This window comes from Haliotis cracherodii, unplaced genomic scaffold (assembly GCF_022045235.1).
Source record: "Haliotis cracherodii isolate W230 unplaced genomic scaffold, xgHalCrac1.p SCAF_17, whole genome shotgun sequence".
NCBI classification, from domain to species: domain Eukaryota; kingdom Metazoa; phylum Mollusca; class Gastropoda; order Lepetellida; family Haliotidae; genus Haliotis; species Haliotis cracherodii.
Genome location: NW_027266272.1, coordinates 17486150 through 17511905, shown reverse-complemented (window position 1 = coordinate 17511905; position 25756 = coordinate 17486150). Strand labels below are relative to the sequence as shown.

Here is a 25756-nt window from a genome sequence, read left to right as displayed (position 1 = left end):
TTCATATTTAAAAGTACATGTCATTTTTCTGAAAATGCATTCTTTGGAAAAGTGTTACATTATCGATTGCCTTTTAAGTAATCAGAAAAAAATATGCTACAGTTATAAGATTTATTGCCTAAGATATGTACCTTCCACGAGTTAAAGACTTATTGTCTACCATATCCACTTCACTTAATACTAAACTAAACAGCATGTAAACAGCATGGACAATATAAAAACCCATTGATAATAGAGTACTTTTATCCTAAGTAGACGTTGGTGCTCTACCGGATATTTCTCTTAGGACAACACACAAGTCCGTCTGTGGGTCAATGAATACAGTGGTTACATCGATGCATTGCTATCCATACAGACAAGGAAGTTACACGTTACAAATATACCAATACATGAATATGTACAATGAAAAAAAAATGAACAAAGACATTGATGAATATAACAGCGGTTGTTCTGTCTTGTTCTTATTCCCTCTTCTCGTTATTTCCACTCCTCACAAATAACGCTTTCACTTATGCTCTGCTTCACTCACTTTCTTTCATTCTTGTCAGTTCATAATTCCCATGTGGACAAACACTTCATTCACCCATTTCTACATCTGTCCTTCTCTCGCGTCTACACTTCACCTCTCTCTGTCTCTGTTTCGCACCCACGCCATACCCTCTCACTCTCTGTTTCTCTCTCTCTCCTTTCCTTTCTCTCTATCTCCCCTCTCTCTCTCGCACCCACTCCCTCTCTCTCAATCTCTCTCTCTCTCTCTCGCACCCACACTACACCTCTCTCTCTCTCTCTCGCACCCACTCCCTCTCTCTCTCTCTCTCTCTCTCTCTCTCTCTCTCTCTCGGACCCACCCTATCTACCATACATGTCAGTTTTTCTTTTGTATTCTGTCATCTCTTTGTTCATTTATCCTATCAGCAGCTATCTTACTCTTTCAATCTCTCTCTCTCTCTCTCTCTCTCTCTCTCTCCACTTTACAGTACATAAGACAAGCCTATTCTAAACCTACTTTCAACACACATTTATACTTCAAACAGGATTGACAAAAATAGACAACAGCTCACATAGGGAATATATATGCATTCATTTTCAATGATGTATTAAGAATCACTTAGGGACAGATAATCGTAACTACTCATTTCCAACCCCCGCTAGCAAAGGGCCTGTAATGGGTAAGAGCAGTTACTTAGGAACACCAAATGAAAGATAATGAAAGATGATACGTCTGAACACCTGTTAATGGCTAGTAGACATGTGAACATTACATAATGATATTCGAACACTCACAAAATGATGCACTATTCCACAGTCATAATCCATATATTACGTAAAAAATCAGACATCTTTCATAAAATACACTGTTTTTAATGATGTAATTAACTTCAACAAATCGATATCATTGTCACACACTCGCACCAAGGGTACACTTTAATACAAGAACATTAAATCCTATGAGCGTTAATAGACTGTTGATAGGTATGGGTTGAGTTTCGTTAGCACCAGGTTTACAAAAGGGTACATGGTCAAAATGAGGGTGGTGAAAATATGAGCAATACTAAGACATCGTAGCAAGAGGTTTTGATGATACCACATGAACTGGTCAAGAGAACGAGCGTTATATTCACATTGGAATCCCATGGAGTCGTTAAAGGGCACAGATTGGGGTCCTTGATTATACATGCTAGGTCGGTATTGTGATAACCTGGGTTGATGAGTTGGGGACTGAGACCCGTGGTTCACATGTTGTGCTTGGGGATATGGTGATGGAATGGATCCTGACTGACATGAATTCTCTTTCTTTGGCCCAATATCTGATCCTATTGCATTGACATGATGGGTGTGGAGAGTATTGACTTTAACTGTGAGTTCATTTATAGCGGTCATGGTTTCATCAGATCTGGAGTCAGTCCACCCTGACATGGCCTCGGCTATCTCCGCACTATCTGTGACCTGTTCTAAGGAGGTGAGGGGGCGTGTCAGGATGAACATGCGGATATTGGGAAGAGCATTACGGAGAATAAGATCTTTGATGTACATGTCTTCATTTCTTTGTAGAAGCTCTGCCTCATGTCTTATGGACTGGAGGAATGATCGGAAAGGTTCACCTTCCCTCTGTTTTCTGTCCAATACATCATTTTGTCGAGTTACAAGACCTACTGCGGAAGGTGCATATCTCCGTAAAAAGGCTTGTCTCAACTCAGACCAAGACATAAGTGAAATATTGTTGATACCATCGTACCATTCAGCTGCGAGATCAGTTAAATAAAGGGGGAATATTTTTGTTTGGTCTTCTTCAGAATACTTTTGTACTGAAGCAAAGTTTTCAAAGCGTTTCAGCCATGAAACAGCAGCAATGGAATCCTTGCCATCATACATTGAGAGCGGGAGGCGGGAGCAGTTAATGAGTCTTAATAAAGAGGTGCGATCATCAGTGGACGAAGGATTATCAGCGTGGGGTCTTGGGCGATTGGTCAGCTGACATGTTTGAGGTATTTCAGATTGGGAGGGGGGTGGGGAGGAGAGGGGGCTACACTTTGATGGAGGAGGCAAGTAAGATGGGGGAGTTTGTTGTGGATCCTGGGGGTGTTGAGGCTGTGGTGAACGAGGTCGTGGTGACCCGGTTGCATACAAGGTTTCCCATCGGGGAGTGAAAATAGTTTCTTGTTGGGTTGAACCATTTCTAGACTGTAAGGACTGGTATACTATGGGAGGACTCAAGACTTCGGGGAAGGATAGGGGAAGACGTCCATGGGCATTGAGGGGTTTCAGAGCATAAAAAGTCATTCTTGATGATTGTAATACAATATATGAAATAATGCTTACCAAAACTGTTCCTACGAAAGTCACAAATATGAAGGGCTATAGCACATTAATTACAACAAATATTCACTGCAAATCACAATGCCTTTGAGGACTGTTTCTTTTGAGATAGTGGCTGGCACAAACACACAGGAATTACCGGAATGAAACAAATGTCTTGGTTAAGTGGAACCTGATGTTGTTAACACAGTGGTCGTCGATGAAAATGTCAGTCTTCGAAATCACCTCTTGATGGTTGAGGGAGGGGTGTGACGAAACAAGGAATCCTGGGTTCTTTTTCTGTTGTATCCTGGAAAAGTTGCTGGTCCCCGGGACGGCTGAAGGGGTTGGCCTTTTAGGATGGTAACAATGTCTCCGAGTAAGAACAATGAGGACAATAATGATGAGCACAGAATAGCTTGAGGATAGACGAACCAGAATGCTGGTTGTTGGTTGTTGTCGTGATTGTTGTGGACCCCAGACGAAATAACGATTCACTTTGTGTTGACTAACTTCTTTATCTTGTTGCATTGGGTTTGAGGTACCGAGGATCGAAGCTCCACCAATATATCCTAGGTAGACGTTGGTGCACTACCGGATATTTCACTTATGACAACACACAAGTCAGTCTGTGGGTCCACAACGTTTATTCGTGATCTTAATATGTCTATATAACTACATAGTAGTATGGCCAATCAGGATCTCTGAGGCGTAAGAGGGCCAACCTGCCTAGCCGCTGTCCGAGGGTCAAGTCCCACTCACAGAGAGCGTACTATCTTTAACCCTCACTGTCAGACTGCAATGTATTTTGTTACGTTACATACATGGTCAGCCTGCAGTATCCCGCACCTAATCCACAAAGTTAAGCTTCAGTGGCCATCTGGCCATTCTCTGGGGTTATATCCCATTAGTTAGACGTCCCATTAGTTAGACGTCCCAATTGTTAGACATGTTTATTTAGGCAAAGAGGGAATATACCTACAGGTGTAATGGATCAGTCCTAGTTAGATTAAAGTACTGAGTAGGGATAGGGGACTCACAGTTTAGGGAGTATATATGTTACAATTTCGTTTAATTAACCTAAATTACCTTACTCTCAGCACAGATTCAATAAGCATGAGATTAACTATGTAAACTATGGAGTAGCTTAATTGTCATACCGTATGATCAGTTGAAGGAGTTGAGTTTAGATTATCTACTCATCAAACAAATAAAAATGATCTTGGGGTACGTATCTTTATCAGTATCGATATGGCTGGTTTAAGGAAAGTAGAGTACATCACCTCTCGGCGTGGAAGTGAGCAGTTGATATTAGATGGAAATATTTACAACACAAACCGCGAGAGGCAAACCTGCACACACTGGACATGTGTCGTCAAGACGTGCAATGGGAAATGAACGACTGTCGGTGACTTTCTTTGCAATCAGTGGGAACATAACCATCCGCCTGAAGATGAAACCAGAGTGAGCTTTGTCAGCAATCTTCGTAAAAGAGCGCGAGAAGAAACCACACAGATGCAGGCATTGTACGAGGAGCAGGTCACTCCAGTTGATGAAGCCAACATGCCAGCGATGCCATCATTTCAGAGCGTGAAAAGTGCACTTTACAGGTAAATATCATCCCGTATTTTTGACTTGGTTAAAATTTCCTTTTTTTTAAGGTCCCACATAACTTGTTTCGCTCTGAAACATTTCAAGTTAATGAAATCATTATCAATAGTTCATGTAACATATGTGTAACTGTTCCTTTGCTCTTGTTCAGGCGTTACATTCCAGCGTTACCCAGGTCGCGGTCAGCAGTAAACATTGAAGACAAATGGTCAGAGACAACAGATGGACGTCCCTTTCTACTGTTCAGCGACGGCGACGATGACAAGATGCTGGTTTTCTCCTCTGCAGAACAGATACCAGCCCTCCAGGAAGCTGACACCCTTTACGTGGATGGTACCTTCACAGCATGTCCAGGTTTATGGGATCAAGTATACATCATTCATGCCAGAGTTGGTCCCAACACCTTCCCTCTAGTGTTCGCCCTTTTGTCAGATCGCCAAGCAACAACCTATGGCTGGCTTTTTCGACAACTGAAGACAGAAGTTCAAGAGCGACTCAACAGACCTCTGTTACCTAGCACACTTGCTTCATCTGGGATAAATAAACTGTAAAAGTTATTAAATGAATAGTGTACATTACCAAAAACTGTCACAAAGTTTTGTTACAAACTGTATAAAATTTATCAAATGTAAAGTGTCATTAAAAGTTAAGTATAATATTAAAGTATCTGCTTTGCTTTGTTTGTCAGATCTTATCTGGACTATTCCATTTTAAAGTCTGAGGATTAAGGATTAGTGTGCACTCAACCGTTTAAAGTGTTGTTATAAGCTGTCTAATTATTGGGACGTCTAACTAATGGGAGGCCACCTTCTCTGGCAACCCGCACATGACTCTGTGCTGCTGGCCATGGTACTGATACCCCAGCTACTGTTATAATTTGTATTGGCAGCACTTTGTTTATTTAAATAGATATAATCAACTTACTTAATTAAGGGAATATATAAAACGTATATACACTCCCTGTTAAAATATATAGACTCCCTGTTAAAACCTATATACCCTGCCAAACTGCCTATGATACTTTGAATTTAACTCTCTCAGTGTATCGTCTTCCTCGAGAACAGAATCATCTTACGAGAATCGTGACGACACGACGGGCCTTTAAAAACGCGTTGATTTAACGTGATAGGGGTTCGACAGTCAAGCGGATATGTAGCCTTGACATGCATAGGTTGTGGTATTGTTTGCACAGAGCGATAAGACGGTAACATAAATCCACCTTAAAATAATGCACATTAACCGGGTATCCAGAGCGTATTTTCCGGTCGAACTTACCCAGACTGTGATATCGTTACAAGGTAGGTAACGTCACCTTGCTATCTTTTGTAAACCCACCAGCACTGCATGTCATGTAGAATGTTGCCTAACTGTACAATTTTTAAAATAGTTCATGGAATCAATGTGCCCATTACTAACCTATATATTGCGTACGTTTATTATGACTCTGTCCCCGTACAACCTGTGTTGAATGACTGGAAACGAAACAGGTTGGCAACCCTGTGTAGCCTAAATATCCAGAACACACTAGGTGGTATCAGTACGATGTATACTGATATCAAGATATCTTATGACACAAGCATGTTGCACCTGATCAGAGAGAAGATTCTGTGAATTCATGTTGATAGGCGACAGTGGTATGTACAATGTACATGTCCGCATATTTGCTGTCAGATGTTGTACGGAATCAAAATGAGAGTGATTTGTAATATTCAAAGTCACATATTGTAGAGGTTGGGTTTAAATGTTGGGAAAATTTCCAAAATGGTTCAGGTAATTTATTGCTGTAGTGTTTGTTTGTTGTTTAACACCGCACTCAGCAATATTCCAGATATATGACGGCGTTCTGTAAATAATGGATTTTGGACCAGACAATCCAGTGATTGACATCAAGAGCATCGATCTACGCAACTGGGATACGACCATGTACAGGACTGATGAACTGACCATGTATAGGACTGATGTACTGACCATGTATAGGACTGATGTACTGACCATGTACATGACTGATGTACTGACCATGTTTAGAACTGATGTACTGACCATGTATAGGACTGATGTACTGACCATGTACAGTACTGATGTACTGACCATGTATAGGACTGATGTACAGACAATGTATAGGACTGATGTACTGACCATGTACAAGACTGATGTACTGACCATGTGCAGTACTGATGTACTGACCATGTACAGGACTGATGTACTGACCATGTATAGGACTGATGTACTGACCATGAATAGGACTGATGTACTGACCATGTATAGGACTGATGTACTGACCATGTATACGACTGATGTACTGACCATGTACATGACTGATGTACTGACCATGTATAGGACTGATGTACTGACCATGTATAGGACTGATGTACAGACAATGTATAGGACTGATGTACTGACTATGTACAAGACTGATGTACTGACCATGTACAAGACTGATGTACTGACCATGTACAAGACTGATCTTCTGACCATGTACAAGACTGATGTACTGACCATGTATAGGACTGATGTACTGATCATGTATAGGACTGATGTACTGACCATGTATAGGACTGATGTACTGACCAAGTACAAGACTGATGTACTGACCATGTATAGGACTGATGTACTGACCATGTACATGACTGATGTACTGACCATGTGTAGGACTGATCTACTGACCATATATAGGACTGATGTACTGACCATGTATAGGACTGATGTACAGACAATGTATAGGACTGATGTACTGCCTATGTACAAGACTGATGTACTGACCATGTACAAGACTGATGTACTGACCATGTACAAGACTGATCTTCTGACCATGTACAAGACTGATGTACTGACCATGTATAGGACTGATGTACTGATCATGTATAGGACTGATGTACAGACAATGTATAGGACTGATGTACTGACCATGTACATGACTGATGTACTGACCATGTATAGGACAGATGTACTGACCATGTATAGGACTGATGTACTGACCATGTATAGGACTGATCTACTGACCATGTACATGACTGATGTACTGACCATGTATAGGACTGATGTACTGACCATGTATAGGACTGATCTACTGACCATGTACAAGACTGATGTACTGACCATGTATAGGACTGATGTACTGACCATGTGTAGGACTGATCTACTGACCATGTATAGGACTGATGTACTGACCATGTATAGGACTGATGTACTGACCATGTACAAGACTGATGTACTGACCATGTATAGGACTGATGTACTGACCATGTGTAGGACTGATGTACTGACCATGTATAGGAATGATGTACTGACCATGTACATGACTGATGTACTGACCATGTACAAGACTGATGTACTGACCATGTACAGTACTGATGTACTGACCATGTACAGGACTGATGTACTGACCATGTACAAGACTGATCTTCTGACCATGTATAGGACAGATGTACTGACCATGTACAAGACTGATCTTCTGACCATGTACAAGACTGATGTACTGACCATGTATAGGACTGATGTACTGACCATGTATAGGACTGATGTACAGACAATGTATAGGACTGATGTACTGACCATGTACAAGACTGATGTACTGACCATGTACAGTACTGATGTACTGACCATGTACAGGACTGATGTACTGACCGTGTACAGGACTGATGTACTGACCGTGTACAGGACTGATGTACTGACCATGTACAAGACTGATGTACTGACCATGTACAAGACTGATGTACTGACCATGTATAGGACTGATATACTGACCATGTATAGGACTGATGTACTGACCATGTATAGGACTGATGTACTGACCATGTACAAGACTGATGTACTGTCAGTGTACAGGACTGATCTACTGAGTCTGTCGCCAACTATTATGCCACGGCAGCCGAGTGTCACGATCTTATGACTCCATTGATAATGCTGTGACATCGCCGCTGGCTCCTTTACCTTTTCGTGATGTGCACCCATCGACATAAGGAACGTTCTCGATGTGATCATTTGTAAGAAGTTGTAATTGTCACAGACAGGCCTGTAGCGACACGCATAACAACTTGCTAACACGCGAGATAACAGCGTCAGCGTTGATCCTAAATTGATTAAAAAGATATTGTAAGGCATGATTCATCAACCTTCGTCTTGAATTGAAGCCTGAAATCACCCAGAAACGAAGGCGAAAATTGTTAATCCCCGGGCTATTTGTGCCACCTACTTTTCTGTGAGGTCTGAAATTATAATTATGTATAGCAACAATACGTTAACAACGAATTTCGTTTACGGTTTACGCTTGAACGTATGTTCTGTGCACCCGGTTGTATGTTTAGTGCACCCAAATGGACGTTATAGGGACGATATCAGTGTCGTGGGAGGAGTATTGTATCTGCGTTCACTGTTTATGCTCCCCCATCTGCTTTACGAGAGGGTTGTTGAAGAAGTTAACATGTCCATACATCTTCTTTACGACAGTGTTGTTGAAGAAGTTAACATGTCCATGCTTCTGCTTTACGACAGTGTTGTTCAAGAAGTTAACATGTCCATGCTTCTGCTTTACGACAGTGTTGTTGAAGAAGTTAACATGTCCATGCTTCTGCTTTACGACAGTGTTGTTGAAGAAGTTAACATGTCCATGCATCTGCTTTACGACACTGTTGTTCAAGAAGTTAACATGTCCATGCATCTTCTTTACAACAGTGTTGTTGAAGAAGTTAACATGTCCATGAATCTGCTTTACGACAGTGTTGTTGAAGAAGTTAACATGTCCCCCATCTTCTTTACGACAGTGTTGTTGAAGAAGTTAACATGTCCATACATCTTCTTTATGACAGTGTTGTTGAAGAACTTAACATGTCCATACATCTTCTTTACAACAGTGTTGTTGAAGAAGTTAACATGTCCCCCATCTGCTGTACGACAGTGTTGTTGAAGAAGTTAACATGTCCATACATCTTCTTTACAACAGTGTTGTTGAAGAAGTTAACATGTCCCCCATCTGCTGTACGACAGTGTTGTTGAAGAAGTTAACATGTCCATACATCTTCTTTACAACAGTGTTGTTGAAGAAGTTAACATGTCCATGCATCTGCTTTACGACAGTGTTGTTGAAGAAGTTAACATGTCCATACATCTTCTTTACGACAGTGTTGTTGAAGAAGTTAACATGTCCCCCATCTTCTTTACGACAGTGTTGTTGAAGAAGGTAACATGTCCATACATCTTCTTTACGACTTTGTTGTTTAAGAAGTTAACATGTCCATGCATCTTCTTTACGACAGTATTGTCATAGTAGTTTATAGTGACATGCCCCTTTCTCAGCTTTTTGGCAGTATTGCTGAAGCAATTAACATGCCCCTCTACCGTAAGTTTCGTTATTAGTTCTCTAATATTTACTATGGTGGTCTTAGTGTGTGAATTAGTACAGTCGAGTACGCACAATGGATGATGATGATGAGGAAATAATGAGTGACTTCTGTACTGCTATTCCAAGAGTTAGCGTGTAAAGCAATGAAATGCTTAATTAATAGTGACGTGACTGAACCATCTGAGACTAACTAAAGCCTTGCTGACCGAGAGACAAGTCTAGGATACAAGCCGCCAAAAGCAAACTGTTCCGGCTAAAGAGCCAAGTTGACGTCATCGCGTGAATGATGACGTACAAAAGTCAGTGTGCCGCATGGTACATCAAGGCCCCATAGGTTCCACAACAGTCGCCCTTTGTAGACAGGCGATCCGACTCCCAGCAGTCCGTGTATGTGAGGGCGAGTTTAGGTTACACACAACCAAATGTTTTCCCATAGACTTCTATAGTAACGTTATATTTTTTTAAAAAAATAACTAGGCATTCAACAGCCATTACATTTACATATATGCACAGTCTGGCCTTAAAGCTGCAATAAAAACACAAATTTTGGCTAGGTTAGTCAGCTCCTTTTCCGAGTACAGGAAGCTGAACACACCAACCCCAGTTCCGCACCAAATGTCGCCTACTTGAAAATATCTGTGCTCACATAAAGCACAAGTCATCTTGTTAAAAAAGTCAGCACCAAATATTGAAAAATATGGGCAGTTTTAATTGCTGGATGGATGTACATTTAAAAGACATAAAAATCTTACACAATATCATCCAATCACAGCCTGCAGATGTCTCTTGATCTGCACTGAAGGCCCTACGAAAACCGCACTGTCACAACCAGTTCTGATTTGGTGTAGTAGAACCTGTAGGTAGGAATCGGGAGGTTGGACTCCATATGTTCTACATGCAGCAGCCTGGGGATTCCGGGTTAGAACAGGGCCCACTTGCACAAGGCGATCTCAGCGCTAAGATGATCATAACTCCCATGCTTTAACATAGGCTTACAACAGTCGCAGCGCTAAGATCGCTTTGTGCAAGTGGGCCCTGGTCCCCAGCCACCTCAGCTGGTAGTAAGAGGCGACTAAACCGATCGGGTGTCAGGGCTCGGTGACCTGGTTGATGGTGTATCGTCTTACCACAGCGGTGTGGGTAGTTTCGCACAGTAATTACAGGCCGTCGTCATTAGCTCGAATACTGCTATGTGCGGCGTTAAGCAACAAAACCACAACTAAAGATTTTTTTAATTGTAATGTGTATGAGACAGTTTGGTATCATTCTTTCAATTAACACATGGTGTCTTCACTGATTCTCAGTGGTCCATTCGTATAATTTCCACAACTATTTTGCCCTTTACGCCAAATGGCAAACAATCTAGGCTGTTTTTTCGCCTTGCATTGACAATTTATATTTACATTTGAAGTTACAACACACGATGGGGTGTACCTCCTCAACGTACGACGGCGATGTCCAGTATGGCTTCCACGACATCAACAACGACGGCGCTTGGGAGGACGACTTTGACCAGGTCCCAAAAGAGCAGTATACAGACGACCCTGAGAGCTCGAACTTGAAGCACTACACGGTGGACTTCAGAACGTCATCGAGGTTAATTGACCACAGGCCGAACCGTCCAGAAGTTCCCCCTGGACAGATGTGGACAGACGAAGAATTTACTCTCCCAATAGCAATAAAAGAATACGCAAAGCAACGACTGGATTGGAAGAGACCGCATGTAATAATACCATACTTATTAGGCTATCATTGTAGTCTTGACTCGCCCTTACATGTGTTTGTGACGGGTGTCTCCTGTAGGAAAGGATGCGCTCACCTTTTCGCGAACAACAGGTGTCATCACTATTTGATGGGGTTTCATAAACACATGCTCATGATATAGTGGGAATCATAAAATCGACTTTTAGCAGAGACATCTTATGAATGTGGAAAGGGTTTTGTCGATATTATTTAGGCAGGCATGGGTTTGGGTGTTGAAAATAACCCGTTTTACAATCACATTTTCCGCCTCACTTTTTCATCTTTAGATCTATGCATATAGATTCAGAGTGTAAACAATATATCTGCAAGAAGTATGATTTCGACTTTCTAAAATGTAACTTTCACTTTCTGTCGAGCTCAAGCGTGTAATGTCTACATCTGAGATGTATTTGAAACTAATGCACTTTCGTATAAATATCTTCTTGTGAGCCCAGAAGATAAGAAGGTTAGGTTACATGAAATGGGGATTGTGTGTGTGTGTGTGTGTGTGTGTGTGTGTGTGTGTGTGTTTGTGTGTGTGTCTGCGTGTAATGGCCAGGACTTGTCCTTGTTTATAGTTCTAGCGCACCGTGATGTGATACCATACCGCAATTTAAATATAAAACACTCCACTCTCATACATTATAATAGTTCCGATGATTTCTACCTTTATTTTTCTACCCAGACAGGGTAACGACCAGTACCATCTTTTATCGTGTTTTATTTCACAAGAGAATAAACAAACGTGGACTTAGAAGGCAGCGTTATTATTTATGACGATTATATTGGACTATGGAACTTATGGGAAATGCATGTTTTTTTCACTTTGTTCAAAGTGTTTTGGTTTATCATGAAATGTGTCATATTAATGTCAATTTACAACATCAAATATATAATCAAAGATGCCTTGAATTCCAGCACATATATATAAAAATGTTTCGCCGCAACAATAAAATACTTGTTGCTTACAGTCGCTTCTTGCTAAAACAATGTACATTAGCTTCAGTGTCTGTTGAAGAAATAATGGGTAGTTAACTTTCCTGAAATGTTGTACAACCGTATACAAGTTGTATTTCTATTACAATACAATACACGTGTGGAAGTATCATCGTCTAGGATTTTGTATTATTGTTTAATGTTGAAATGTATTGTTTTAATGTGTCCCGTAACATTATACGCCTGATATCAACACTAACAGATTGACTATTGTCATGCAAACGATGCGGTGTGCGTCACTTTGATATGTTTCTCTCTCCTACTCTCTGTCTCTCCTGTCATGATGACACTCTCTACCGTTAAGCCACATAGAGAGTGATGATGCATCGCATTAAGGCCTTCCTCTTTTAGAGCAACACTCCTCGAATAAGCACCATAGTTTTGTTCATTTCGGTACTTTTCCCCCAGCGTTTATCAGAGGAGTTGTTGTTTTCTATCAAGGTGTTTATTTTCAATATTTGTTTTAAATGTATATCCTGATTACTCTTCTCTGCGTTGGTTGACCCAGCGTTGAGTCTCAGATTTACCGTTGGTTGACCAAGGACATGGTTTGCTTGAGCATAAACTTTGTAGACACATGTCACCAGTTAAAGACATGCCTTTTGCCTTTTTTAATTTTCTAGTTTTTGTATGTTTCCAACTTGATGTCTACAGGCAGCAAGTAAGACGGTTGTGTAAACTTCCAACGCATAACCAGTGAGATGTTTTATCTTGTGCATAAACATCAGTCCAGTGCTGAACAGATGTCTTGTCCTATTCATACTTATTATGTGTACCTATTTATGGTATTTTTCCTACTATTCATGATATTTATAATTTATGTCCCAGAGTTTTCGCACCCAAGGCAAAATATTGTACTTGAAGGTTGAGTTCACGTCAGGAACAATATTTAATTTTTGTGTACGTGTGCCTTTTGCCTTCAAGGTTCCAGTGTTTGTTCTTCCTTAGCAGAAATGTTAAATTGATAGTAGGGTTTGTGTCCAGTGTCAGTGTTATAGCCCTTCAGTATTTCTCTGAGAAAAAAAAAAATGTATACATTCATATTGTGGGTGAGGGTGAGGGTGAGGGTGAGGGTGAGGGTGAGTTGGGTTTAACGCTGCTTTTAACATTATTCCAGTTACATCACAGCGTGTCAGCTTAATGTGGGAGGAAAGCCCGAAGTGATGCAGGTCTCAGACGTTTACCACTTCGGTGAAACCCACGAACACGGGTATGGTGCCGACAAACCTAGAAACATAATCGGGGCGAACAAGGATTCGAACCCACAATCATAGGTTTCTGGCATGCCCAAGGGACACAACTCTGCACAGCGAATCGCTGCGCCTTAGACGACTGGGCCACCCGTGTCCCCTCATATTGTGAGAACTGGGCTTAAGTCTAAACGCGAGTAGGTTTTATTACATGAGTGTAGCTTTCGAATCTTGCTATATTGATTAATGAAGACTTGCACAAATATCAAGCTATAGTGACTTCACACAACTAAGACGCTTCTTATGCTGTTGGGTGATTTTGACCAATGCACTTCACCTACACTTTCCACCGACGTAGACCTCAAATATGAAGGTCGAGTGTTATAAACCTTCTGAAAAGTGCAGTGGGGTCTTTTTTTTACTGTGTTTCAAACATGTATCAGCATTAGAATTACTCAGATGCATGGATGCGGCTGGATTGTTATGCCCCGCATCACTATTCTCTTCTTAATTCTGTTATTTTTCATTTTTAACAGGAAATCGTTCGTAATCCTGTACTCTTTGCTGATGGGACTTCAAGATTTGACATCAAACAACGGAGCTTTGGAACATGTTGGTTCTTGTCAATGATGGCGAACCTCGGTGACAAACCGGACCTCTGTAGGAAGGTAGCATATCACAACGTGTCATTTGATACAACACGTTATAGTGTACACGTATTGCTACGCCGACTTATTCCCTAAAATGTGGTCCAAAACATTGTCAGGGGTTCGGATGTTCCAGCTCGTCCGGGTGTTCTGTGCGATCTGGGTTTCTTTTATTTATTCGCAGATCAGGGTGTGCAGGGTGGCGTCCTGGATGCCCTTCGTGAAGGAGTGGGCGAGTGAATTAAAAGTTAACGTCACATCGGCAATATTTCAGCCATATCGTGACGAGAACTTAGCCAATAAATATATTTCGACTGATAAAAACCTGTCAGTGATGTATAATAACTAGAGTATCATAGTTTCGATTTAAAAAAACTAGTTGAGAACATTTTAAAAGAATAAATAACCATTCAACAATGAAATATAAAAATGGGCAAACTTAGGCCACCATACTAGGGACGTCCTTCGTGACATTGTAGTTTGAATAATTCAAATGACCTGTTACATGTACTTGGACAACCAGATGACAAAAATGGTGTGGTAATGAGTCAGTCATACATTTAATTATCGAGACACTTCTATGACAGTAGTTCATCTAATTAAATTATTCCCGTTGCAGGTGATTAATGAGGATTCATACACACCTAAAACTGACGGGATCTGTCACTGCCGACTGTGGAAGTTTGGGGAGTGGGAAGACGTGTACATGGACGACTATCTCCCCGTGTTTGCCGGCACTAGGCAGTTGTACGGAGCACTCTCTGGGACGGACACCAACGAAATGTGGGTCTCCCTACTGGAGAAGTCACTGGCGAGGTAACCAATGCCCGGACATTGTTAATTGTCTAATTTGCACTAAATACTTCATGTTTCCCGACGGGGACGCGGGTTCGAATTGGTCCCCAGTACTCTTTGTTGTTTGTCGGAGAGGCAACTCAAATGGATCCAGTGGTCAGATTCAGTGACTTGGTTGATGTGTACTCTTAAACAAACAGCTTATAATGACAATCTCTGGGTTTCTGTCCCAAACAAGAAGCATTGGTATAGTTTGAATATTTCTGACTGCAGCGGCCGAACAACAAACACAGACGTTTGAACATTAAGCAAAGGGTCTATTTGATACTTATTACATAATTCATAGAGATTATTATACGAGCAAGTGTATCAAACAAATGTGAGAATTCTTGTATTTCCCGAGCGAGAGCGAGAGTAATCAAACGAATTCTTACACGAGTTTCGCGAAATCAGTATGGCACACATGCGAGTGTAATAAAGGGTCTATTACCCATAATTTCTAATTTTATCTCCGCCATTATACAAATGTACTAATAACGATCCCCCCCCCCCCCCCCGAAAAAAAAAAAAATCAATTAAAAAAATCACCAGTCTAATGACGCCAATTATCTACAGCAATGACGTCATTAAAAGTGTGACGTCATTCTGAACTTACATCACAATAAGATTCGAATCAGGTCAACAATGAAATCCGGATGACGTAATCAATGCATTAGTGAACGTGAAGTGATATTTGCACTCGCGCATATACGAGTTTAATGAACTCGGTTATTACAATACCCATGGGTAATAAACACAAATACGAAACAGTCATTGGGTCATGGTAGGGTGTGGGATTAAAGATGATGTTTTTCAACATACCATCTGCATCTGCAATTGTGCCACTGAATTCATATCTGCCTCTTAGGCTTCATGGTTCCTACAACGTTGTGAGCGACGAGGGTGGCTACCCCAGTGACGCCTACCTCACCCTGACAGGGGGCGTGGCAGAGAAAGTCAGCTTTGACTACGATGATCCCGATCCTGACCAGCTGTTCCGTCGTCTCAGGAACGCCCTTCATACCGGGGCTTTGGTCACTTGTGCGGTTCCTGTAAGTATCCTTATAACAGTTAACGTCACAATTTCTAAGTCTGTTATATCGTTATAAGGTGTTATAAGGTGTTATAAGGTGCCGAGTGATCCAAGGCGCTGTATCGGCGGTGTTCGCTTAGGAACGTCAGACCATGGGTTCGAATCCAAGTTCGCCCTCATTATGTTTGTAGGTCTGTCAGCACAATTCTGGTGCTCGTCTAAGACCATCCCTTCTCTCCTCTCCTGCGTATCGAACTGACATGCCGTGATGAAGTAATGTTGCAAGCGGCGTTTAACCTAACTCACTCGCTCACTCCATCATAGAGTTACAATATGAGACCCGCGAAGACCCGGGGTAGAATAGGTCTTAAGCAACCCATGCTTGTCGTAAAAGGCGACTATGCTTGTCGTAAGAGGCGACGAACGGGAATGGTTGGTCAGGCTCACTGACTTGGTCGATGCATGTCATCGTATCCCAATTGCGTGGATCGATGCTCATAATATCAATCACTGGATTATTAGGTCCAGACTCAATTATTTACAGACCGCCGTCATCTAGCAGGAATATTGCTGAGTGCGCCGTTCAACAAAAAACCAACCGACAAACAAATACAATCTGTAGTTCCCTTTGACTAGAACGCTGTAGGGACTCCGGGTTAGAGTCCCCAGGAACCAATGTTTGTCAGGTATATCGCGATAGGGGCATACATATGGCATACATAGCCTAATTGATGGGTAGAAACAAATAACCCTCTTATAGATGACCATTACCTCGTAGGATGTATTGTAATTATTCGTGATGTACATTTGCTGACTGCGTCGTTAAGCAACAAAAAGTAATCTTTGGTAACCATTGGACCTACGATAGCGCGTCAACGTCAGAGAATTAAAGTCTCGATCATTTCACTAAAAGGTGAAAAGTGCATAAATGGATCACTGAAAATCAGTAAGGACACCAGGTCAGACTGCCATGCCCTTACTGGTAGCATCGCCACTCATATTATTTGCATAAAAAAAATGTTTGTTTGTTGCTTGACGCCGCACGCATAGCAGCACTCCCACCGTGCGACGGCGTCCTGTAAACAGACCACAGGTTACAATTGTGAGCTGAAATCCTTTGTCTCTTATCTGTTATCTCTGTCATTTATTGCTGTAGTTTTGTATGGTATTGAAAAAAACCTTGTTATTTCAGCCCGAATTCGATGGCGAGATAGGCCTGGTTGGAGGACATGCCTATTCCTTGACAGGAGCCTATATGGTAAAGTTTAAAGAATTTTCGTTAATAATAACGGTAAATTATATGAGAAAAAGCACATTTATTTCATTTGCATAATTGGAGTATACCTTTCTTCAATGTCATCCTTAAGGCCCTGGGGTACCTTAGTGGTCATCATGGGTAGATATCTGGTTGTTCCTGACTTTTGTGACTATTGAGTGAGTGAGTGAGTGAGTGAGTGAGTATGGTTTTACGCCGCTTTTAGTAATATTCAGGCAATATCACGGCGGGGGACACCAGAAATGGTCTTCACACATTGTACTCATGTCGGGAATCAAATGTGACTATTTAGACCAGTGATGATCCGGGGTAGAATATGTCTCTAGCAATCCATTCTTGCCGTAAAAGGCGACTATGCCTGTCGTAAGAGGCGATTAACAGGATTGGGTGGTCAGACTGGCTGACTTGGTTGATGCATGTCTTCGTATTCCAACTGCGTGGATCGATGCTCATGATGTCAATCACTGCATTGTCTGGTCCAGAAACAAACAAACATAAATGGAGACGTAATATTTTGTCCTCAGATGGATGATTAGTTGCTGGACTTAAGTCGTCATATAGCTGGGTCCACACATTCTGGTCCAGTCGACCTACTCTGCTGCAGATATTGTATGAAATCATTGTAAACCGAGCAACGCCAGATGTATAAAATGGCGTCCATTGGGTTGTTAATTCTTTACTGAAGAGAAATAAGAAATAAGTTGAACACTTTAATATGAATACAAAGTGAACGATCACAACTTGAAAAGTTATATACGATTCACGACTGCCACCAGTGTGTTGTGTGATGTGATAGTCAAGTGCACAATACTAATTCCAAGATGGATTCCTGCCAGTGGTATCCGAGGTTATCGGGGCATCGGTCTGGATGAAGTATGGCAGCACGTACCTTTGTGTCCATCTTCCCGAGGCAAGGGCGTTAACTGTCTATAGAAGTCCAGTTTCCACCCTTGCCGAACTAGACTGGAATTTCCAGGCCCGATCGTAGCGCCCCTACAGGCTATTACGAGTTACGTTCCTTCTATGTCCCTCCTATTGTCCAATCAGATTCCATCTCTCATATCACTTGCATTTGCTTCTAACAAAATGACGGCGCCCAGTCAAGACGATCTGCTCGATAATTAAGATCTATATTATAATAAAACGGGCCTTACCCTATAAAGTGCATCAAATCACGCGAGCACCTTTATTAAAAGCTTGAAGGAATTTGTAAAATATCTGTCGACGCTCAGCTGGCGGTACACATGCTTTGCAAATCCTGCAGTCGACCGAAATCTGCACGTTGAAATCCATGTTGTTAATGAACCGGATGTCTTGTTCGTTACGCGATTTTGATTGGACTATGCATAGACTCGTTAGTCCAGCTAAACTGTCACTCCATAATTGCAGCCTAGTTCGGCAAGGGTGGAAACTGGACTTTTATAGTCAGTTAACTCCCTTGCCTCGGAAAGATGCTTTGTGTTAGGCGTGTGTACCTCGTCCTGATTTTGCTACTGCAACATATGTTCAAAGGTGACGAAACGTGACGGCGAGAAAGTCCCCTTGGTGAGGATACGTAACCCACATGGGACAAACGAATGGCAGGGAAAGTGGAGCGACAAGTTAGTGATTCTATTATCTTTTTTAAGTTCATCACCTTCAAGTGTGAGGTACAAATATTAAAGAGATGCTTCGACTATGCTTGTTGTAAGAGGCGACTAATGCTTCATACGATGTATACTTGGTGACAAACGGGATCGGGTGGTCAGGCTCGCTGACTTAGTTGATGCATGTCATCGTACCCCAATTGCGTGGGTAGATGATCATGATGTCAATCACAGGATTGTCTGGTCCAGACTCGATTATCGAGAGGTCGCCGTCATATAGTTGGAATATCGCTGAGTGCGGCGTTAAACAACAAACAAACACACATATATGGAGATGTAACATTTTGTTCTCAGAAGGATGGTTTTAGTAATGAGTGGTGGCTGGTTTTAAGTTATCCATTCATGTAATTTCCACCCAATGGAATCTGTTTCGGCGGATAAGTGATATTCTCTTGTGTTGAGGTTTTAAATTTTGTGGAACTAGTTTTTCAGCCGCAAGACTACAAGTTACCTTTATAAATTGTTTTCCAGGAGCAATGAGTGGGGGGACGTGTCCGACGGAAACCTAATACGAAGAAACAAAAATGACGGAGAGTTCTGGATAAGCTTGGAAGACTTTCTCCATTATTTTGCTCAAACTACCATTTGCTCGCTAACTCCAGACTTTGACATTGACGGAAAGTCAGATGGCCTCAGTGAGTAATTTATATTGTAGGTAATTAAGAATATTCTTGATAAAACCCCATTCATGTATGCAATGGTGACGCAGTGCTTGCAATATGACAAATGATTAAGTGAATGGTAGTCTACTCTCCAGTAACAAACTATCGTTAATCATGATACAAAACAAATCTAGTATTACCTATAAGCTAATACGCCGTTTACGAGTCCTGTTGGTACGTTATATTGCTTATGTATAAACTGCAGGGCAAACGAAAGTGTACACTTGAAAGCTGGACATGACCCAAACGTTATGAAAACGTTACAAGGCAGAAACAGTCGCCGAAACACTCGAACGTTAGGACCAAAACAAACTACAAAACTATGAATGTCATCGATCCCATTTGTGTGGATCGATGCTCATGATATTAATCACTGGATTGTCTTGTCCAGGCACGCTTTTTTACAGACAGCCGTCATATAGCTGGAATATTGCTGAATGCGGCGTAAAACAAAAATCGAACAACAAACCATCGAATAACCGTGTTTGTTTCATATTTAGTTATTTTTGCCGGGCAGTTTACATAAGTCATGGTTTAAGGTAAACTACGGTTATAACGAACACGCTTATAACGAAGTGACGGATATAACGAACTCACTTTTTAGTCCCGACTATTTGCTGTGGTTATGCTGTGTATATGCGTATAACGAACTACGATTATAACGAACTAAAGTAGTAGTCCCTTTGAGTTCGTTATAACCGTAGTTTACTGTATGTTTCTCGGACATGTTTGTTACTTTACAGATCATGTACTGAGGATATTTGGGGAGTGGCGAGGAGGGGTGGGTCAAGGGGGCACTCTGAGGGATCGTGTCAGAAATCCGCGGTTTGCTTTTACAGTTCCTATAGAAGGTAGGTGTAATTTTAAAGATGGAATGGTGTAATGATATTAATGATGGATCCAGAAACATAAACTGCAGAACATACACAGTCAGCGAGTCTGACAGCCCGATCATTTAGTTGCCTCTTACGACAAGCATAGTCGCCTCTATGACCAATTCGAACCCGGATCGTCAGGGGTCTGAAACTACCTATCGTTACACTGTATTTAAACCCGTATGTACTGGACATAAAACCAAGGTGAATTAGCAGTAAACACTTGTGTCGATACATCTATGCAGCTGCATTAGACCATGTAAGTACAAGCTGAATGCTGTATAAACTTTACAGTAGTTTTATTCTCACTTTACTTTACAGACTCGCTTGTCTGTACTGAAAAAATATACTTCGTCTTATTAACATTAATTGTGTTTAGGTTTTGTTACATACTTCAGAAACAATGTCATATTTTTTTAGAAATACATGGGTCAGTTCAAGCAATATGACGTCCTCCTTGTGAATTGGTCACAGAACATAAGGTATTGGGCTATCGTTTGTTCTGCTCCTCACTGAAAACAAAGCTTGTGGTAATAGGCGACCAATGTATCGGATGGTCAGGCTTGATGACCTGGTTGATTTCGTGTTATCATTGGTCACCAAATGAATCATTGGACTGTCTGGTCCTGACTCAATTATTTACAGGCCGCCTTTATTCAGCTGGAGTGCGGCGTTTTACAACAAACAAACGAGACGCTAAAAGAGTTGCACTTAGTTTGACGTTTAGTAGCATTTTCTTCGTGGTTTTTTTAAAAAACAAAAATGGCAATGGGTAATATGAATAATATGTATGTACTCGAAACTCATAGATACGTGTGATCAGTTCCCCGTACATTAATTCTGAAATTATAGCATCTCCAGGCCAAATACGCACAGTGTTAATACATCATTCAGAGACTCGTTTCCACAAAGCTCGTTTGGTATTTGCCGATGTTTGATCAGTGTGCTTGAAACATGAACTTTCGTTGTCAGGGGTAACAGATGAAGGATATGTTCCTGTCGTTGTGCAAATAATACAGAAAGCTCATCATCTAGACTATGACGCTATACGTTGTGACTTGTACAAGGTGAGTTGGAAAGACGGTCACATGACACTTTTGACGTTCATACGTTTTTCACGAGACTGTAATCTTGAAATGACGTAAACACTGACGGACTACTTCCACATTTCTGTGGAACCCCTGGGAATTCCCCAGCGGACGTACATGTAGATACAGAAGTGTCGTTTCTGATAATTTAGACCCTTTAATCTTGAAGTCAGAGTTCTATTATACATTGGATAAGTCAGAGAGTTTGACTGCATGCCCATGCACGAATGTCCTTCCTACGACCCGACCTAGTGAACAACTCCACAAAATGTACACCGAAACTATCGACTCGATCCGTGCCTAAACTGACAGTGAGTGAGTTTGGTTTAACGTCGCTTTTAAGTTTATTCCAGTTATATCACGGCGTGTCTGCTTATTGTGGGAGGAAAGCCCGAAGTGAAACCCACGAGCGCGGGTATGGTGCTGACAAACCTAGAAACATAATCGGGATTCGAACCCACAATCATAGGTTTCTGGCGTGCCCAAGGGACGCAACTCTGCACAGCGAATCGCGGCGCCTTAGACGACTGGGCCACCCGTGCCCCCCTAAACTGACAGTACAGTCTATAGCAATCTATGAATTAACCTCTATATCTATTTGAATGATAATTATCATTCTATGAACAGCCATTTGATCATTTCAACTTCTGCAATCTCCCCGTCACGTTGATCGTGTCGGCCATTTTGACGTCCTGCACTTGATGTAAACTGACGCACTGTGACGCACTGTGACTGACTTATCGAGGGAGGTCACTACATCCGACATTCATACACTTTGGCCCTCATTATACCAAGGTTTCTACTCCAAAGAATTCGCACAAGGTCAAAGTCAATTCTTAAGTGTATGTTTGAAAACCACTTTATACATGTAGATGATATGAATCACGGACACATGGCCATACGCATCAGTGACAAAAATGAAGCAGAACTCTATTTTGACTTGTTTTACATGCATCGGTTGAACCATTGACATGCCTTTGCATGTGTTTGTGACGGGTGCCGCCGGTGGAGCGGGGCACTGTCACTTTTTCGCGAACACCTGGTACATCACTATGTGATAGTGTTTCATAAATACATGTTTTTGTTACTGTCGGAATCGTACAATGGACTCTTCTTTTAGTAGCGATTTCTCATAATTATGGGGGGCGGTCGGGTAGCCTAGTGGTTAAAGCCTTCGCTCGTCACGCTGAAGACCCGGGTTCGATTCCCGACATGGGTACAATGTGTGAAGCCCATTTCTGGTGTCCCCCCGCCGTGATATTGCTGGAATATTGCTAAAAGCGGCGTAAAACCATACTCACTCACTCACTCATGATTATGGAAATTGTTTTTGTGGCTTTTATTTACACCAGGTGACGAGGGGCAGTGAAAGGTCGAGGATGTTCTACGTGGCCAAGATGAGGGACACTGAAGCCAAGGACTGCTACTACCCACGCCTGCAGTGCGTGTTCCGGTACAGGGTGAAGCCAGGCCGATACATCGTCATCCCCTCCACCTACCAGAGTGGCGTCAACAAAGAATTCCTCCTCAGGGTCTTCTCCTCATGCCCGGTGTATTACTGCAGGTAACTGCTTGGCGGCTTGTGTACCGCCGTGTATTACTTATGTCTCGTGTATTACTTATTTCTCATGTATTACTTATGTCACGTGTATTACTTATTTCATGTTTATTACTTATTTCTCGTGTATTACTTATTTCACGTGTATTACTTATTTCACGTGTATTACTTTTTTCATGTTTATTACTTATTTCTCGTGTATTACTTATTTCATGTTTATGACTTATTTCTCATTTGTTACTTATGTCACGTGTATTAATTATTTCATGTTTAAGTTACAGTATTACTTATTTCATGTTTATTACTTATTTCTCGTGTATTACTTATTTCATGTTTATGGCTTATTTCTCATGTATTACTTATGTCACGTGTATTGATTATGTCACGTGTATTAATTATTTCATGTTTAATTTATTACTTATTTCATGTTTATTACTTATTTCTCGTGTGGTACTTGTGTCACGTTTATTACTTATTTCAAGTGTATTACTTATGCCACGTGCATTAATTATTTCACGTTTATCACCTATTGCACGTGTATTAATTATTTCTCTCTTCTGTCAACAGGAGAGTACCAAGACAGAAACCAATCATGCCCCTTTCTAGGTATTGATGCTGCGCCAACATCAGCAGAGCATCTGCTGTCAGGATGCTGCGGATGGAGAACACGAGGAGGAACAATCTCAGGACCATATGAAAGACCCGGACAGGGCTGATAAAGCTGTTCTTTACCTATTTTAGGATGAACAGCAAGGTGTTAAGTACTCATTTGTACAGAAAATAGCAGGACCATGTTTTTTTTAAGGTAAACAAATGACGTGCCTTTGATTGTGTTTGTGACGTGCGCCACCGGTGGGACAGGATACGCTCCCTTTTTCTCGAACACCTTGTAGGTGGTGAGGTGAAATTGGGTTTAACGTCGCGTCCAAGATTATTGCACTTATATAGCGACGTGCATGTACGTGTATGTGTTTGTGTGGCTGCTTGTACTAGTCCGGACTGATGCCGATTTATAGTGCTAGCTCACTGAGATTCCATACCGCAGTTTAACATGAATACCCCTTTCAGACACAGTATACTGACTCCGAGCCGACCAGTCCTTGTTTTAGCCCCTTAATGCCGAGCGCCAGACAGGGTAACAACAAGTACCATCTTTTAACGTCTTTTGGTATGACGCGGCCGGGGATCGAACCCCGGACCTTCCGCTCCCCGGGCGGACGCTCTACCACTAGACCACGGTGGCGGCCCGAACAACTTGTATCATCACTAATTTGATAGTGATTCCAAAGCACATGCTCATTATATAGTTGGAATCGTACAATGCATTCTGCTTTTTGGATATGGAAAGAGTTTTGTCATTTTTATTTGAAAGGATCCAAAAATGAGCATTTTTGGTGCTACAACACTGTAGTGGGTGGCTGTCAAGGGCATCTTGATAGTCTTGTAAAATACAAACACTTAAGTGACACTACAATATAGGTACACGTTTTGCAGCAGTATTACGGTAGTTTAATGACTGCCTTTCTCCCGTGTGGATTTCCTTGTGCTGATCGACAGGATAATATCTGTAAAAATCCTGGATTGAGTAGCCTGCATTGGTAGAAGTGTGAGAGTGAGGGTGACACTACTCATTATTATCTGATATGAATTTATGTATTTCTCATTTTATTATGATAAATGCTTTGCCCATTTTTATCTGATATAAATTTACATATTTCTCTAATGGACACACTCGTCTCTTCAAGCCAAATATATTTGCGATCAAGACGAATGGTATACTTACGGAATAGCATTGATCTATTTTAAGATACGATCAGTAGTGTGGCGCAGGATCGATGCAATCTATTGATACTTTAACTTGCCTGCCTTGCTACTTAGCAGTGGACTATAGCGATGGCCGATATCGATGATTCGTATACGCCTACACTGCACAAAACATGTCAATGTATCTGAAAACATATAACATAGTATCCATTTGTCTGTCTCACAGAGCCTAGAGAATACATTAAAACAGGAGTCCAACTCAAGTCTAGAATGATTTGGCAAGTCTAGATTGCCTCAATGAAATTAGGGATTGTTCTGGGCTCCATTTGAATTTTATCTATTTTATTTTGTAGATATATATTTTTAAATAAGATAACTTTATTTCTTTGACTACATGGGAGTCTAACCACCCATCAGCTGGTATGGTAGTTTAGTAAATTACGATTATCAAATGTAGGAGATTATGTGTGATTATCTCCATGAAGGTGTTGATTTAAGGGGTTGTGTCTTCTCGAACACCAGGTCCATTCACATCATGTTCACCACTATTTCCGCTCAATAGAATCTGTTTCGGTAGATACCCGAGACTGACTCTTCTCTGGCGTTGACGTGATGAATGTAAACCAACAAACTGAGACGTGTAGAAAAGGATTCTCATAAATGTACGTGCAATACGTAAGAAGAAGTTTAAAGTCCATT

The 25756-nt window shown here is 41.3% G+C and overlaps 1 protein-coding gene and 2 pseudogenes across 1 annotated transcript; 2 read left to right on the top strand and 1 right to left on the bottom strand.

Annotated features, from left to right (window-relative positions):
- Positions 1-1485: 1485 nt before the first annotated feature.
- On the bottom strand, positions 1486-2781 carry LOC139464473 (uncharacterized; annotated as a pseudogene).
- A 1149-nt stretch (positions 2782-3930) lies between these two features.
- Positions 3931-4958, top strand: LOC139464472 (uncharacterized; annotated as a pseudogene).
- A 678-nt stretch (positions 4959-5636) lies between these two features.
- Positions 5637-24081, top strand: LOC139464471 (calpain-A-like). The gene is made up of 12 exons (XM_071246000.1): positions 5637-5705; positions 11157-11468; positions 14211-14342; positions 14941-15137; positions 16024-16207; positions 17381-17446; positions 18977-19065; positions 19582-19745; positions 20516-20623; positions 21620-21714; positions 23088-23299; positions 23861-24081. Exons 2-12 carry the CDS (start codon positions 11169-11171, stop codon positions 23904-23906), a joined length of 1593 nt encoding a protein of 530 aa, XP_071102101.1. The 5' UTR covers positions 5637-5705; positions 11157-11168; the 3' UTR covers positions 23907-24081.
- The last annotated feature ends 1675 nt before the right edge of the window (positions 24082-25756 follow it).

Bases quoted from the DNA above. Each gene is read 5' to 3' on its own strand.
- LOC139464471 (XM_071246000.1), top strand. From the start codon at position 11,169: ATGGGGTGTACCTCCTCAACGTACGACGGCGATGTCCAGTATGGCTTC. The intron at 20,624-21,619 runs GTAGGTGTAATT...TTTCGTTGTCAG, and splicing joins TTTTACAGTTCCTATAGAAG to GGGTAACAGATGAAGGATAT. The intron at 23,300-23,860 runs GTAACTGCTTGG...TTCTGTCAACAG, and splicing joins TGCCCGGTGTATTACTGCAG to GAGAGTACCAAGACAGAAAC.